The sequence below is a fragment of the Raphanus sativus genome, chromosome 1 (genome assembly GCF_000801105.2).
Source record: "Raphanus sativus cultivar WK10039 chromosome 1, ASM80110v3, whole genome shotgun sequence".
Lineage (NCBI taxonomy): Eukaryota > Viridiplantae > Streptophyta > Magnoliopsida > Brassicales > Brassicaceae > Raphanus > Raphanus sativus.
Window position 1 is genome coordinate 9,619,776 of NC_079511.1, and position 17,555 is coordinate 9,637,330.

General features: G+C 33.9%; 2 protein-coding genes, 1 long non-coding RNA gene and 1 pseudogene across 3 annotated transcripts; all 4 read right to left on the reverse strand.

The window, feature by feature from the left end:
- Positions 1–287: 287 nt before the first annotated feature.
- Positions 288–1,708, reverse strand: LOC130496884 (uncharacterized). The gene is made up of 2 exons (XM_056989498.1): positions 1,237–1,708; positions 288–1,171 (listed from the first exon to the last, which is right to left on the reverse strand). Exons 1-2 carry the CDS (start codon positions 1,706–1,708, stop codon positions 288–290), a joined length of 1,356 nt encoding a protein of 451 aa, XP_056845478.1.
- Positions 1,709–5,493: 3,785 nt separating this feature from the next.
- On the reverse strand, positions 5,494–6,601 carry LOC108855562 (exocyst complex component EXO70A1-like; annotated as a pseudogene).
- Positions 6,602–9,655: 3,054 nt separating this feature from the next.
- Positions 9,656–10,212, reverse strand: LOC130500189 (uncharacterized). The gene is made up of 2 exons (XR_008938867.1): positions 9,890–10,212; positions 9,656–9,806 (listed from the first exon to the last, which is right to left on the reverse strand). It is a non-coding gene; the product is annotated as an uncharacterized LOC130500189 (long non-coding RNA).
- A 4,605-nt stretch (positions 10,213–14,817) lies between these two features.
- On the reverse strand, positions 14,818–16,326 carry LOC108827307 (transmembrane emp24 domain-containing protein p24delta5). Its single transcript, XM_018600716.2, has 4 exons — positions 16,006–16,326; positions 15,468–15,680; positions 15,300–15,376; positions 14,818–15,222 (listed from the first exon to the last, which is right to left on the reverse strand). The coding sequence occupies exons 1-4, from the start codon at positions 16,222–16,224 to the stop codon at positions 15,078–15,080; spliced, it is 654 nt and encodes a 217-aa protein (XP_018456218.2). The 5' UTR covers positions 16,225–16,326; the 3' UTR covers positions 14,818–15,077.
- Positions 16,327–17,555: the final 1,229 nt, after the last annotated feature.

The following is a 17,555-nucleotide window of genomic DNA, read 5'->3' on the forward strand; positions in this document are numbered from 1 at the left end:
AAAACCCGAACCGAAGTAGCAAAATACTCGAACGGGTATTGAATTATGAGAGATTGGATATCCGAATCCGAACGGGTAATACCCGAACCCGAATGGATATCCGAAAATAACCGAACTTATGTACTATTAACCATATATTCATAGTTTACTTCTCTAATTTTATTCAAAATACTTATATTAATTATACACATGGTTTAAAATTAGATAATATACATATAATTGCAAGAAAAGTGATTTTTTGCTCACTTTTTTTTTTTGAGCAACTGAATTTTTTCATAAAAGAGGCCTCAGGCCCAAGAAGTGATAACATTTGAGAGACAGGCTTTGGCTAGATTGTCTGTAAGCCCATTCTCAACTCTAGGAATAAAGGAAAAGAAGCAAAACGAGAAGGAAGAAGAAAGCGAAACGATGTCCGATAAAATTCCGTAGAGCTGCATCGGCTTGGAGATCGATTCAATTGCTCTGATGAGCGATAAGGAGTCTGATCGGAGCCAGACTTTTGAGATGCCAAGGTGAAGGGCGTGAGAAAGAGCTCCCCTAACCGCTAGGGCTTCAGCCATGATCGCCGACGGGACCTGATGATGATGTTGGTGGCCAGACGAGATCAGCAGGGGAGTGAGGGAGTCGAAGATCCAAGCAAGACCCGCAGCTGAAGTCTCTGCCTTCCAAGCCGCATCCGTGTTGCATATCACCGTATCAGGGGGAAGCGACGGTGGTCTTCTCTGGATCTGAGTTGTTAGCGAAGGTTTCACCGCCGAGCCTTGCGCGATAGTCCATTCCCTTGCATCAGAAAGAGCTTTGGTCATCATCAGCAGAGTTGAGGCTGGGCGTTTTTCAAAGAGCAGTTTGTTTCTTGAGGTCCAAATGTTCCAGCACACCCACGAGAAGAGATCTCCGGTGATACCACACGGTGGTAGACATTGCCAGTTTGCAGCAGCCGTCAAAGCGTCGGTGAAGGAGTGGATGAGCATGGAGTCAAAATCTGTTGCTATTGGTATCAGACTCCAAACTTGCCTAGCGAAGGGGCAATGGAGAAAGATGTGTTTTGTCGTTTCCACCATTCCACAATGGATGCAATTAGTGTTCAGCAGCATTCCTCTCTTCCGGAGATTATCACCCGTTGGCAGAGCCCCTTTAGTTGCCTTCCAGAGGAAGAGTTGCAGCTTGGGGACTGTGAGGGAGTTCCATATGTAGCGATACCAGTTAAAAGGGGGGGGGGGGTAGAAGGTACCATACTGCTGTTCTGAGATCGGTCCGACATTGCAGCTGCATAGCCTGATTTCGTCGAGTAGTGTCTTGAGTTTGCCGCATACCAGATGTAAGAATCTCTAGCTCCTGTTTTACTAGGCTTCAGTTTAAAAATATCCTCAGCAAAATCTGGCAAGATACTAGTAACCATATCCTTGTTCCACTCGCAGGTTCCTCGTCCAAGTAGGTCAGACACACGAAGATCGCTATCCCCTTCCTTTATAGGCCCAAACGGGATACAGTGAGCAGAGGTTGAAATCCAGGAGTCTTGCCACACCTTTATTTCTGTTCCGTCTCCTATTACTCTTCCCAGTTGAGAGATGAGAAGATCACGGCCTGCCAGGATACCTGTCCATCTGTGTGAAGCTCCTTTCGAAGGCTTCACTTTTAAAAGGGAGGTTTTATGACAGTACTTCCCAAGGAGAACTCGAGCTAGCAGACAGTCGGGATTGGTTATCATTCGCCAAGGGAGCTTAGCCAGAAGCGTCGTGTTGAAGGTTTGAATATCCTTAAAACCTAGACCTCCCAAGCCTTTAGGTAAGGTTATTTTTTGCTCACTTAAAATGCTTAAAATGCATGTCCAAATTTTAGTTTCATGCATTATCAAAAACTACAGCTAAAATTTTAAAACAATAATCAAATTAGTGTATTTTATTTTTAAGATTTTATCTTCAAATCATTCAATGTATTAAAAATAAAAAATCAGTTAAGTAAAATTTATATTTTTTAAAAGAAAAAAACTTGAGAAATGAAGAAGTTAATTTTTTTTTGCAAAATCTAAATATCCGAAAACCCAACCCGAAATAACCGAACCCGAACTAAAAATACCCGAATCCGACCCGAAGTACAGAAATACCCGAACGGGTTTTATACTCCTATACCGAAATACACGAAAATCCGAAATACCCGATCCGAACCCGAACGGGTATCCGAACGCCCGCCCCTAATTTTGTCTATTTTAATTAATACTAGTAAATCTAATAAACTGTGAGTTTGTTAAAAAAACATTTTACATAATATAAAATAAAAGGTAAGAGTTAGTAAAATTATATGTTTCCTAAAATTTGAAATTAATTATTTATAAAAATCACAAAATATTAGAAAATTGTAGTTTTTATAAAGATTTTATATTTATTTTGGATTTATTATAAGTAATTTTTAAATAAAATTACTAAAACAATATGTTAAAATAACAATTATATAAAATTCTATATTGAATTGTAGATAAACGTTTTTTGTATATAAATCAGAATGAAATGGATATGCCTATTTCAATGTTTTAGTATTTAATTTACTTTATTTTTAACAGATATTGATTTTTAATATTTAATTTGACTGAAAACTTATGGAATATTTTGATTTTCCGTTGAAATCAAAATAAATAATAAATTAAATCAAATTTAAGATATTATGTCTACGTGTATATATGAATGATCCGACGCTTGAATTATATCATCAGTTGTGTGGAGGATGACCAAAAAGGGTTTTAACCGATGAGATGGCTGATTTAATATTATATTCAAAATATTTCAAATATAATGCATTAGCGAATGATTGTTAAGTTTAGTGGCTTAGGTCTTATTTGATATTCTCGCCGATAATAGACATATACGGACATAGTGGTGAATTGAAGTGGACACCACCTTATTCAAAGACTAGTAGTTGTCTTTTATCAGCTTACAAACATATATTATATTTCTCAGTTCGTACGAAACGTAGAGAAAGTACATGTAAGTAAGCATGAGGATATATAAGACTGTAACTGGTAGACAGATGATTCTCTTTGTTCCAGAAAGATCAAAAGGGCTTTGATGGACGTTGTTTTTGCTTTTGCCCGAGTTCGATGATTTTATGGACTAATTCGACTTGTTATTCAAGTAACTCAAATGATATATAATATTCAAAATTATTCTATCAACACTATATAAATCAGATGATATTTACATATTTACTTAATTATTAATTTGTAGGAGTAAATTAAACCACGTTTTGTCCGTAGTCAAGAGTACTATCAAAATATTCGTAAATCCCTAAACAATGAATTAAAAGCGAAAAATGTACCTTTTGTCATACATTTTATTGTTATGAGACGCGGCTACTAGTGCTCTTCCTTTCGTCATCACTAAGGCTGCCTGCTTTTTGTTTTTCCATTATGTTCGTATTATATAAAGATTCGGATATCATTAGAAGATTGGTGTCTATGTTCCCAAAAATATTATGAACAAATGTACGCATGCAACAAAAAATTAGCTAACGCTCTTATAAACAGTCAATCTACTAAAAAATTAAGGACAAACTTTCGATGAGACAGAATTCAACAAGTGATGTCAATAGATTTTTTGTGTAAAATTTGGTGCAATTCTCAGCTAAACAAGTTAAGTTATTTTTTTAAACAAATTGGGATGATTAGTTTTGGCAAAATCTTAATCTCTTTATAGGTTTGGAATCAAGCGGCGTTAATACATGACGATATTGCATGCGTAAAACACACTTCCAACGGGTGAAACCCCATGAGTGCTCCTCACTTGTACACATATGACAAAAAAATATATCCCCAAGTAAATTAAAAGAAAAAAAAGATAGAAACTACTATAAAAGAAATTATAGTGTATGTTATCTTGTTTACTAAATTAAGCATGCCATCAATCTCCCACGTCACTGCTAGTCTGCTAGATGCTTGTTTTTGTTATATGTTCCCTGTCAATTACTCTAACACGATAGCTTATTGTATTTTATAATCCATGCATGCCCAAAAATATCACCTAGTTAGTCTACCACGATAGCTTATTATATTTTCTACTAAAACTACTATTTTTTATTTATCAGCTAGGAAAATAAAAGGACGTTTTTTTTTGCAAAAAAAAAACTCAATGTAATTTTTTTTTCCAATTTTATCAATGAGCTCAACAATCCACGTGTCAAACCGCCGGTCAACCCACAATACAACCCTCGAAAGTATATATGTACTAGGATCGGCCCGCCCTACGGGCGGGATATATTTTATTTGTGATTTATATTCTTATATTTTTTGTAATCTTGTTATTTGTGTATTAGGTTTGAATTTGTAAATAATGGATATGATATTGATTTATGTCTTCAAGAACGTTTTAGAGTAGAAATTTTTTTTTGTAAGAGAAATTTTATATATTTTTGAAAATTATGTATTTCTGTTATATTATGTATTCTGGTTATATTATGTATTCAATTAAATTTAAATTGTTTCTGTTTTTTCCTTTTATATATTTTTAAAAGAATATGTTTTGATCATTATTTTGTTGTGTGTTTACTATCAAATTTTGAATTTCTATATGTCTGAATTTAGTGACCAGAAAGAGAAGATTTCAGTTAGATTCACTCTTTTTTTTTTCTACGCGGCTTGAGTATAATGAAACAGAAAAAATAAAATAGTAAACAATTTTTTCTATTCTTATATTTTTAATTATTTTTATAATTTCTGTATTATTAAGTATATTTGTAATATTTTTGGTTGCTTTATATCATTTTTGTTAATTTTTCTATGTTTGAGTTTTATAATCAGAAAATAGAAATCAAATTCCATGACATTTACACAATCATATAGTTTTCCTTTTTTGTTTTATAAGAAATTTCTATCTGTTTTTGAAATTTATGTATTTTGCATTTTATTACCTGAATTTCGTAAGAGAATGTTATATGTTAACATATTACTGTCAGTAAGTTCATTTACGTTTAAGTTTTAATATTCTGTTTAAGTTTTCATTAAATGTTGTTCAAAAAAGTTCATTTAATTGAAAATAAATCAATTATAAAAATGATTTATGAAGTATTTAACCTTTTTAAAACGATTTGGTGAAAAGGATAGATTAATAAATATGTCAAACCTAAATTGATGGGGTGCTCATGTTGTCTGAAAAGGTATAAGTTTCATATAATTACCAATAATGCATAATTGTACGTAGTTTTGAAAGAGAAGATATTATTTCTTATCAAAAGTATAAACTGTTAACGTAAACTGTTATTATTGTTGTTGTTACTAACCAAATAGAAACAATATATAATAATAAAAGAAAAATTACAAATATCCGACAAGTTCCAAAGACTATGGTACAAAGGTGATCCTTCGCCTTCTTTTGAAAGTTGAAGAACTTGATACCAAAAAAAAACAAAGAGCAGTATCCATCCTTTGTGGACAGCAGCTACAACTTGTAAGAAGTCACACCCATCTTTCAGCAAACTTTTAAGGCTCGTATCTCCAATACCATTGAGTGCACTACCGAATCTTTGTTTCCTACTTGAGATGTGATGATACAAAGGGGAGTTTACGCAAAATATCAACGGTGCGTAAAAACACCAACCCGTGAATAAAAATTCAAAGAATGGCTTTATCCTACAACATCCTAACGTGGCTGGGGAACAAAAAAAAAACTAAACAAAACAAAAGAGAGAAAGTAACCTCTCCAATCTTCTTCTTTCATCGTCTCCTCAAGTTTGACGGATGTGACGTGTGTATATCCTTCAAAGAAATCAAGAACGATTCTCTCGATATCTTCAACCGAATACTTAAGTAGTTCTCAGGGTCTCTTCCACTTTCTATGTGACCACTGAACCTTCCAAGAAACGATTTATAAGCCAGGATCAAATTCTCAGATAAAGATATTCTCAGCTCATCTCTAAGCTGAGCACCTGGAACCGACCATGTAGACTGAGTCCTGTGAACCACTTCAAACATTGTATTAAACGCTTTAAACCTTTCACTCAATGCACTTCTTGATATACCAGAGGAGAAACTCCCACTCACATGTAACCCTTCATCTCTCAAGCTATTCAGTACTCTAACCCATGTCGATCTCTGGTAGTTAGTAGCTGCCTGCGAGTTTCCTTAAATAATTGTCTCCGATCATTTATCTTAGCTCAGGTGATCCTTTCACTTTCTGAAATATGTATTGAATGTAGTTCATGATGAATATGTGAGCTAAAGATGTGTCTCTGTAGTGGTGTGACTTCTCTTCCCAGTTGAAATACAACACCATGATTAACCATATAAGATGCAAAGCCAATGGTGACTTATCTTCTAGCTCAGTGAAATCTATAACCCGTGTGTTTGGATCAGTTCCGGTTGAGGGATATCTGACATAATGAGATTGTTGAGAGTCTGCTTGTAATCAGAGATCAAGCTGATGTAGTTCATTACATACCTTGTCAAAGGATGAACAGTTCCTCCAGGGACAGGAACTACCGAAAGCTCAGGAAGAACAGCGTTCTCAGGAAGAACAGCGTTCTCAAACTCAGACGGTATCCCTCTCGCTACTTCCGCTAGTCTTGTCTGAATCTCGGAAGCTTGAACATGGACAGCGTGCGATGAATCTGAGTCCAATCATTGATGTTGTAGAGTAGAGCAATTCTTTGAATTTTTATTCCTATTGTGTAAACTCCCATTTGTATCGTGTTGTACATGATATCCACGGCCACCTGCAATATTTCAAGGAGAAGTTCTCATTGTGGTCTAACCATAATTCAAGTCTTTAAGACATGAAGAGTATTCAGAATGGTTAACCTGAGGGATTCCAAAAGAAATGGATGAGTACATTCCAGCAGCTTTTCATGGTAGAAACACTACGCTCAATGACAATTACGGGTTGAACTGTTGCAACGTTGGTGCACCGAGGAACAGTATCGCAGGGTACATGACTCCAAAGAGGTTATTCTGGTCTTGCTCCTCTCTGTAGTGGTTTTGGGATGAATCAAACACGTTTCTTGGTAAGATGATAATTTAATAAAATGGAACATATGGAAGCAAACTTACATTTTCGCTCCTGTTTGCCAGGAAACCAAACAAAACATCACACCAATATTGTCATGAGAAAACGGAATGGCATTGTACTGAGGATATCTCAAGCTAGACCAATACTATTTGAAGAAGAAGCTTTAGTAAACAGCTGCGAATACTTAGTTTGGAAGTAGATATATTTCGATCCTGGTGCTGGAGTACCGAGCTCTTTGATGAGTTTCTGGTTTCTCCTGAAGTAGACATCAATATTCTTGACACGAAACTTTAAAGTAAATTCTGAATAAATAAAGGAGTAGCAAACAAAAACAAAATCAATAAACAAAACCAATATCATCTAAAGCTTTCAAAATCAGTATACAACCAAAATCATCTTACGTCAACAAATACCAAAAACTAAATCAAAATCGTCCAAACTCAAGCTTTCAAAATTAAAAAACAATACACAAATCATCTTATATCAACAAAAAAAAATCAATAAACGTAACCAAAATCATTCCACTGTGAAAAAGTTTCAAGAGTTATTGGGATTTGTAGGGATGATATTTACAAAAAGCAAGCTTTCTTCATTTGTCTAACCACGACAACGGATATAGAGAGATGAATATGAGAGAGATAGATAGCAGAGAGATTTGGAGATCGCGATTCACAGAACAACGCCTTCTGCTACAGAAACTCTCCACCTATCGAAGAGAAACAAAGAAAATGGTATCGTCTCCATGGATTAGGGTTTGCATATGGTTACATGGTGTTTGGGCCGCAAAACAGAGCGTGACATCGAGAAGCCCGGAAGAAAGATAAAAGGAAAGATGCTGCGTTTCATTTAACGCGACATGTGTCGATATCACAGAGACTCAATTTGTGACATGGCGTCTGATGTGTCAGCAGGAGAGAAACAACTCTTCTTTATATAAATAGATAATGTATACGTGTCTGTGTATTTTAACGGGTAGTCGGATGTCCAATACTACACTACGTCGTTTTAAATGTGTTTGTTGTAGGCATGAGCATCCGGATCCTTGGGTCGGGTCTTGTCTTGATTTTTCAGATCTTGAAAACTTGGACTCACGTAAATACGGACAAGACTTAGGTTCACCCCCTATGGTGAATCTTTAAATTCATCACTCCCCTTAAATTCAATCAAAATGCCACGTAGATAATTAAATAAAAAATATTAAATTATTAAAAAAATAGTTAAAAAGAAAAATAAAATCAATTTTAATGATGCAAACTAAACCCTAAACCCTAAATCATAAATTCTAAACCCAAATATATACCCTAAATCCAAATTTTATACCCTAAACTCAAACCATATACCCTAAACTCAAATTCTAAACCTTAAACCCAAACCATAAACCTTAAATACAAACCCTATACTCTAAATCGATCATATATCCTATACCCTAAACCCAAATCCTATACCCTAAACCCCAATCCTATACCCTAAACCCAAATCCTATACCCTAAACTCAAAACATATATCTTAAACCTAAATTCTACACCTTAAACCCAAACCCTAAACTTAAGAATTTAGCTTTAGGATTTACGATTTGGGTTTAGGGAATAAGATTTGGGTTTAGGGTATATGGTTTGGGTTTAGGGTATATAATTTGGGTTTAGGGTATAGGATTTGAGTTTAGGGTATATGATATAGAATGGGTTTAGGGTATAGCGTTTGGATTTAGGGTTTAGAATTTGAGTTTTGGATATATGGTTTGGGTTCAGGGTATAAGATTTGGATTTAGGGTATAGGTTTTGGTTTAGAATTTAAATTTAGGGTTTAGTATTTAGTTAACGTTATTAAAATTAACGTTATTTCCTTTTTAAATTATTTCTTTATAATTTCATATTTTTTATTTAATTATATACATGGCATTTTGATTGGTTTTATGGATAGTGGTGAATTTAAAGGTTCACCATAGGGGGTGAACCTAAGTCTTGCCCCATAAATACCTATAAGTTTTCATATCGGTTCAGGATCGGGTCTTGTCGGATCCGGATCAGTTCGGATCTATAATTCTTAAAACTGTAACACCTGTAATTTCGGATCTATATCAAATCCAGATCGGGTTCGAATATTTAGGATCTGAAAAAAATATGACATACTATATTTAGTTAATATTTGTCATATATACTTAAAATTTTACAAAATAACTTAAATTAAACTATTAATAGCTTGATGGTTTGATCCGTGGACTTTTGAGATCACGGATAAAATTACAAAACACTACAAGAAAAATGGCTTTTATTAGCAGACGAAAAACGTTATCTATCGATACGATAGCGGTTTATGAAGCGCTGTATCATCGCCCGTCATAATAGGTCAAGCACTTTAGATAGCGGTTTTTAGCACTGCTATCTTTTCTTCCGCTACGATAGCGCTTTTCTATCTGCAATTAAATATTCTTTAATAGCGTATAATTTTCGTTATTATTTCTATTATTAAAAATTAAAAAAAATTAAAAAAAATTAAAAAAAAATAGAAACATAATTAAAAATTAAACTCGTTTATATATTTAATTTTTTATTAAATAAAATGATTTATAATTAAACTGGTTTACAAAAAAAAATATGATTTACAAATTAAAAGTATTAAACCAAATAAACCAAAAACCTAAACAAAGATTAATCCTAATTACTATCTAAACCTATTCCCAGCCGCCGTCTTCTAGTCTTTTTCATCTTCTGACCATCCAGCCATGGTTTTCTTCTTCTTCATCCCTGGGATTCAGGCGTCGGTGAAGAGAAGACATGCTCCCTCCCAAGACGTTCCTGGCGTGTTGGATTCTTTTCTCTAGAGAATAATCAAAACACAGAAACAATTGAAGTCTATGCTCTCAGATCTGGAGTTTAATATTCACGAAGAACAAAGGTTACCGCAAGAGAGGAGAGGTGACTGCAGTGGGAGGAGGTGTGATTGCCGGATCTGGGATTCGATGTGTACCTTCACGGATCTGGGATATGCTCTGCGCGAGGAGCCTTGTTACAGTGAGAAGAGTCCCATGATGCAGGTTGCCGTGAACAGAGCCCAGATTCTTCGATGGTGGTCGACAACCAGCTGCTTCTCTTTCATGGATTCATGTTCACGCTTTAGTTGCAGGAGAAGAAGAAAGAAAGCGACGAAGAGAGACTGAAAAAATAAAAGAGAAAGAGAAGAAGACGTTAAATGAAAATATTATTGAGAAAGAGAGAGATTTATTGGTGGCCTTTGGATTATATTTCATCAATGGTTACAAATTATGATCTTTGAGAAAGAAAAATCAACCAATGAGAAAGAAGGTTGAAGATAGATAAAAGAATAGTTTTGACCCTTGGATTAAAATAGATCAATGGCCATGAAAAAAACATAATATAATTGTTTTTACTTTACTTTAAAATTGTTTTATAAATTGTCTTAATTCAAAAATTAGATATTATAATTTAACATTTGAAATATAAATTTCGATTAGAATTTTGTGGTTATGTGATTTTAAATAACTCCATTATAGGGCTTATATAATTAGTTTGGGTAAAAGGTTATGTTTATGATTTAGGGTTCGAATTTTTGAAAGATTAATAGTTTGAGTTTTTAGTTAAAGATTTGTGAAAGATGTAGATTTGAAATTTGTTATGTTGTTAAAACTTAGATTTAAAGTTTATATTTAGTGGATGTATGTATGGTTTATATATGTTTGATATATATTAGAGTTTAAGGTATAAATTTTGATTGAGGAATTAAGGTTTGTGGGGTTTGGAAGTTATATACTAAGATTAAAAAGGATAAATTTGAAATTTAAATATAAGATTTGAACTTAGAAGTAAGATAATACTAGAGTTTTATAGTTCATTTTAGAGTTTAGGGTATAGAAGTTCGTTTAGGGTTTAGAAATTTAGAAATCAAAACATAGAGTTTTAATTAGTTTTGCTATTAAATCCTAGGTTTTCGTAGCGTTTCTAAATATATGTTATTAAATCCTAAGTTTTCGTAGCGTTTCTAAATATATCACTCTATCATAGCATTTTTGAAAATACAAACGCTATCTTAAAAATATGGGTATATCAATCATAGTACAATCGTAAAAAACGCTATCCTCGTCTGCTATTAAAATGCATTTTTCTTGTAGTGAAAAAAAACCTTAGAAAACCCAAAATAAAATAGATAGAATTACAGTAACATCTCGTATTAGTCATACTAGCTTATAGCTTACAAAATGAATCATACGACATATCTGAATTTCAGTTTGAGTAATACTATCCTCCAATCTTGAAATTTTTAGTATTTGTTGATCGTTTCAATTTAGATTATGTTCATAAGTATTTGTTGATCAAAAGATTTCAAGAAACAAGAAATCATTAAGAGAATCGAGAGTCCTAAAAATATGAAAGCTACAACTACCTAATAAATGACAAAAGAAATAAAGATTCAACTTGATATGCTACTGGGCAGCGATGGTATCGAGTAATTTACTTTCCTAGTAGTGTGGTTCATTATTTTCTGCAAATTTATAGATATTATAATACATATACTTTGTGAGTTTGCGTCACACACAGCAATGACGTGGTATAAAACCCATTACTAGATAATGGGGGTATCTGTCTTGTTTTGTTATTCTAATTAATTGGGAGTGGAAACTTATCACATAACCACAATGACAATGAGGAAGTAACTAAGTACTGTTTGCTTAAAAAAAGTACTGTGTGCTTCGATGCATTTCACCGGTTTTAAATATCACATTTGAACATTCTACTAATTTCCCAGCATTTAGCTTTATAAGCAAAAGTAAGACTTTGGTATTTAAAAAATAATAATAGCTGGCAAAAGAGCAATAACCTACCTCAATAGTTGCAGTGCATGTCATGTTAAGTTGTTAATTACGGTATATCGCTTGATGATTGATGTTATAGTTGAAGTGTATTCATGGTCTTTGATTAAATTTGACCCAACTTGAATAAAATCAGGGTAGAATTAATGATTGTCGTTATCAGATTTATTAGATGAAGCATCAAGCATCTCTACTAAAAAGGACACTGGGAAGACAAGTGAAATGTAAAACATATATATGGTGATTAGTGGTAAGTGTGAGGTTCGTACGAAAGAAAGAGATTAGGAGAAAGTGAAAAGGACTTTTAGAGTTGGATTCATGCTTGGACTCCAATCTTCCATAACTTGGGCTAATGGATTACACTTCTTCCTTTCTTTACTTTAATTAAAATATTATACATTCTAGACTATTATATTTTTACCGAAGAGAGACCATTGTATATTGTATATAGAGTTATTTTCACTCTAAACACTTTTGAGTTTTTTATTACAGTTTAAGGCAGTTATTGCTCCTTAGACAGTTTCTTCTAACTTATTCTTCTTTTCTAACTAAAGTGTAGTTTAGATACAACTAAGTGGGTCCATTCATTATTCCATCTTCTTCTCTATTTTTTTGGAAACGTGAAACAATGGTCTAACCATATAATAAAAAAAACAATGGTGTGGAAAAGGCTTCGTCATCTCGATTCATCTTCAAACCATGATTGACGTGAAGGAGCAGTCGGAGAGCTCCGTTGTCGGCTATCTCAAATTACAGCTCAATTAATTCGGTGTTAGAGTAAAGTTGTTTCCTCCTCTCTGTAGTCGTAGATCGAGCAGAGCATCATCGGATTTGGTCGCAGATGGAAGAGAAAGCTTCTCTGAAGCAACAATGGTGAATTTTACATTATTTGCACATCTGGTCCTCCAATTTTTGTTTATTCTCCAATTTATCTCAAGCTTCCAATTTGTTAAAATTTATCCACGAATTTGACCTGGCATTTTTAATTGTGCAGTCCAAACCATGATTTTTTTTTTGATTTTACAACATTTGGTCCATGCCATTTTATTTTGTTTTGTTTCCACCACATATGTTTCTGATTTTCAAATAAAATATTTTTATTTAGTCCATACTTCCAAAAATATCTTAAAATGAATAAAATGAGGTAATGAGATGATAAATATCTTAAATTCATTTCTTGTGTACGTTGTTTCTAATAATATTTGTATAAATATCATATGCACATGACATTATGTACACAAATTTATTTATCCACATGTACAAAATAATTCATATGTACACTGGTGTACGCGTCACATGTACACATTGTACAAAAAATATTAAAGCTATATATTGTATTTTTGTCATAAACCATAATCTTTAATGTGTATAGGTACACTAACATATGTACACAACTTTACAACATATTGGACATCTAATATGTATCACAAACATATGTATACATGTAAATATCTAAAAATATAATATTTATATTGTATATGTTAGTCCAGTGATGTACACATGTACACAACCATATTATTGTACACATGTACACTATCATACTGTTGTACACATGTACACTATCATATCATATTGTTGTACACATGTATGCCACCAACCTTTAATGTGTAAACCTAACTAACATATGTACACTAACATATGTACACAACTTTACAACATGTTGGGACATCTAACATGTATTAAAAACATATGTGTACATGTAAATATCTAAAAATATAATATTTATATTGTATACGCTAGTCCAGTGATGTACACATGTACACTATCATATTGTTGTGCACATGTGCACTACCATATTGTTGTACATATGTACACTACACATGTACACTATACATGGGAATCCGATGTACATGTATATTGTTGTATATATGAATGGTAAAAAAGTTTGTGTACATTGTTTATTGTTGTACATATATATATGTGTACACTAACTTCAGTTCGGAGTGTACATGGAAGGATGTACACATGTACAATTTGAATGTAATGTACACATGATTTCATTAGTGTTGCATAATTACGAAAATGACCTTATCTCTTTCATTAGCCATTGTTGCCCAGAAATTCTAATCTCCGCCTATCTCACCTGTTTTCCATGATTCTTTATATTTTCAACTTGTTTTTTGATGTATTTTTACCCAGATGTGATAGTTTTCAATCCTAAATCATGGATTTAATCTTAAAAGCATGGCCCGAGATGGAGCGGTCATGGGCTTGAGACGTGGAGAAGCTAATTTGACGAGACGGGACAAAAAGCAACGACCACCGGTGGACGAGACCTAAGATCGACAACCTCTTGAACTGAGGAGCTGAGGACAGAGAGGAGGAAACAAATTAGAACTTATTTTCATTAAGCTAAAAGAAAATATGAAAGGTATGTTGTATGAGATCTGAAAAGAAAAAGAAGAAAAAAAATATATGGATAAAATCAAAAAAGGAGAGAGAAAGACGTTAGGACACAAAAGTCTTTTAAAAGTTTAGTTGGTCAAACTTATGGTTAGTTAACTCATTTAGTTAGGAAATAGATAGAAAGTGGGTTTAGTTAAAAGAAACGGTTCTAGTAGCAAAAACTGTCTCATAGTGTTATAAAAAACATGAAACTGTCTCTGAATGTAATTGTTTCTTGTATATATTGGTAAGTGGTGAACAAGATGATGATATCAGCAAAACAACAGTTATATATTCGAGACAAAAAGAAGAGGGAGATGAGTATACATTTTACCTGACGAGGCAATTGAAAATTTATTTGTAATCATTTTATTTTACAAGTGTTGTCTATAATCCACTGGTGAGTTTCTGTAAATGACCAAACCAGTTGTTGTATCATCATTAATAAAAGTGAATAATATATTTTTGACCCGATCAGATGTCTAACTGTTCCCACACATGAAAGAAAAGAACATGACATACAATAAGCGTTTGTCCTCATGACAATCTGGCTGCCTTTATACGTCACCCAATTTTATTTTAATCATGTTTTATTAGCACCATGATGATATTTATAAATTCATAAACGTTTCATATTTTTGGATACTAGGATAATTGCTTTGGTACATTGTCACATATATCCGTTTTCCTACTCCAACAGAGATCAATCAAAACACAAAGTGATCTGTGCACAACAAACTCAACTACCGTTATGATGTTTCACAGAAGAAAAAAAATGAAAATGCGTTCTTCCATTTAAAACCAATTGACTCTGCTTATCCCCTCTTTTCAGCGTGGGGATGTGTTACTCTATATAGCAAGTCCTTCAGACCAAGTCTTTAGATGAGTTTCTTCTTGTGGAAATATCGCTTCAGGTACCATATCTGTGAACCCGCAACGCAAAGGCAAACCCCGAGTGACATTATACTGAACCAAGCCACTCTCGAGTTGGTTGTCTCGCTCACTTCTCTCATCTCCGCTTCCCTGTATCCAAATTTTTATTTCAACAACAATCATAACTTCAAGAGATAAAAGTATGAGGCAAAAAAAAAGAGACGTACCTGTCTTTTATATAATTGATGTTCTCACGAATCGACTGCACTAACCCATCAAGTCTCCTCAACTGAAGCTCAACACCCTACAAACCCCACACATTTCATAACAACGGAGTTATCACATCAATAAGAAGAACAGAGAAAGATGATTAAAAAAAAAGAGATGTGACTTGCCTCGATCTTTTCCTTTTTAGCAACAGAGTCCCAATCTTTAGCTGCGATACCAATCTTCCAATCAATCCCAAGAGTCAGTGGATTAGCTTGCGGACGACTGGAATCAACCCAGAAACAAGCCAAGTAGTTCCCAGTTTCTTGAGTTGTGAACGCAAACTGACCGTGCGTCACATTGTCTTGGTGATGCAGATTGTTCCCATAAGGAGATGTTACCTACACAAATGTAACAATCACATTAAAATTAAAAAAAAAAAAAAACTCAAAACCACCATAAGTCTTAACAATAATCTTTACAACTTGAATCAAACCGGTTAAGCTTATGGATCATCCACTGTAATGCATTCAAACACAAAAATGTCAAAACTTTGATTCATCTCTCAACAAACAACACAAAAAAGTTCACAACTTTACACCCAATCTAAGCTTGATTCGTTACATCAAAACCAAACCAAACACAATCAGAACCCGAAATCGAAAACCTAAACCGGCGAAATTGAACCGGACTAGTCTCCTAAAAAAAGCAGAATCGGAGCCGTACCTTAGAAGAAATAGTAGCCGTGTGTTCAGGATCATGCTCATCGACGACGTAGTAATCAGCCAAAACGACGACGTTGCTCTGTATCTCCTCCGAGACGCACTTAGTCCCTCCCGTCGGCGGAATCGTCAACCATATGGCTTCGCCGTGGTTAACCGTCAGCAGGAACAGCACCGCCGCCAGAATCGGCGAGAAAGCGACGAGTCCTCCTCTAATCGACATCGTGAGAGTTTACGACGATCTTCTTCTTCTTCTCTTTTATTACCTCTCGAAGTCCAATTAAACTCAAGGAAGGTCAAAACAAAGTTCTTCTCCGGTGCCAAACCAAACACAAAGACAGAGAGAAAGAGTCCACGCGCGCGTGTGCATTAGATAAGGCGACTGGGAGATGTTTGGGGGGAGGGGGGTTACGTGGCTTGCTTCAACGTAAGATCAGCCAATCAGGTTTGGAGTAATGATCCACGTGGCGTATCATTTAATGGAGGTGCCGCGTCATCGCGATTCTTACCTTCTGTATGAGTTGGAAGGTTTTGTTGGGGCACGTTTGTTTTCAGTTTAGTACAGTGACCTGCATTTAGGTGCTGACTGGTTTTCCCGCTACCACCCGCAAACGCAGCTTTTGCGGTTCATAGCGGTTGTTGGCGTTTCGAAACAATCACAGAAAATGCTACAAATCGCTTCAAACCGCTCCGAACCTCTTAAAATCAAAAGCTGGTTCCAGCTAGCGTTTGCGGTTGCGGGCGGTTGCGGGAGGGTAAATTTTTTTTCTTTAAAAACAGAATAAATAAAAATAATACTAAAAATATCCAATAAAAATTTTCAATTGAAATAATAGAAATTGTAAAATGTATTCATATTATATTTCAATTTATATTATAAAAATTCAAAACTAAAATATTTTCTATAAATTTTTAAAATTGAATAATATGATTTTATAAATATAAATTTTATATTTATCATATTATTATGATTTTTAATATTTTTATAATTACATAAAATGTAAATATTGTTAAATTATTATTTAACAGATGTTGTGTTTGGTAGTTTACCAGTCATAAGAGTCCCGCAAACGCAACAATTTCTAACAGTTGTACCAGTCGTACAAATCTCTAGAAAACGCTTAAAACCGCAACCACCCGCACCCGCAAACTCCCGCAACCGCAACCGCAACCGCTGCGGTTACACCAGTCAGGCCCTTAATCATCATAAATTTTTGTAGTTCTTGGAGTGTAGGATTCAATGATACAGGTATATGACATTAAATGAACGAATTATTGTGACGGGAGTTTAGTAATAGATGCCAAGTGAGTGAATTCATCACAATTATTTGGTTTTATATTGTGAGTTACTAGTAGTATCATTTTAATCACGCAAATTTTTAATAAAAAGCCTTTTTCAAAAAAAAAAAAAATTGTGAACAGTAAACATTATTTCCTCTGTTTCTTTATATAAGTAGTTTTAGATGAATGCACAAATATTAAGAAATTCATTAATTTTTTAAAAGTAGTATTGATTGTATAAATTAGGTGTAGTTAAACCAATCATAAATAAGT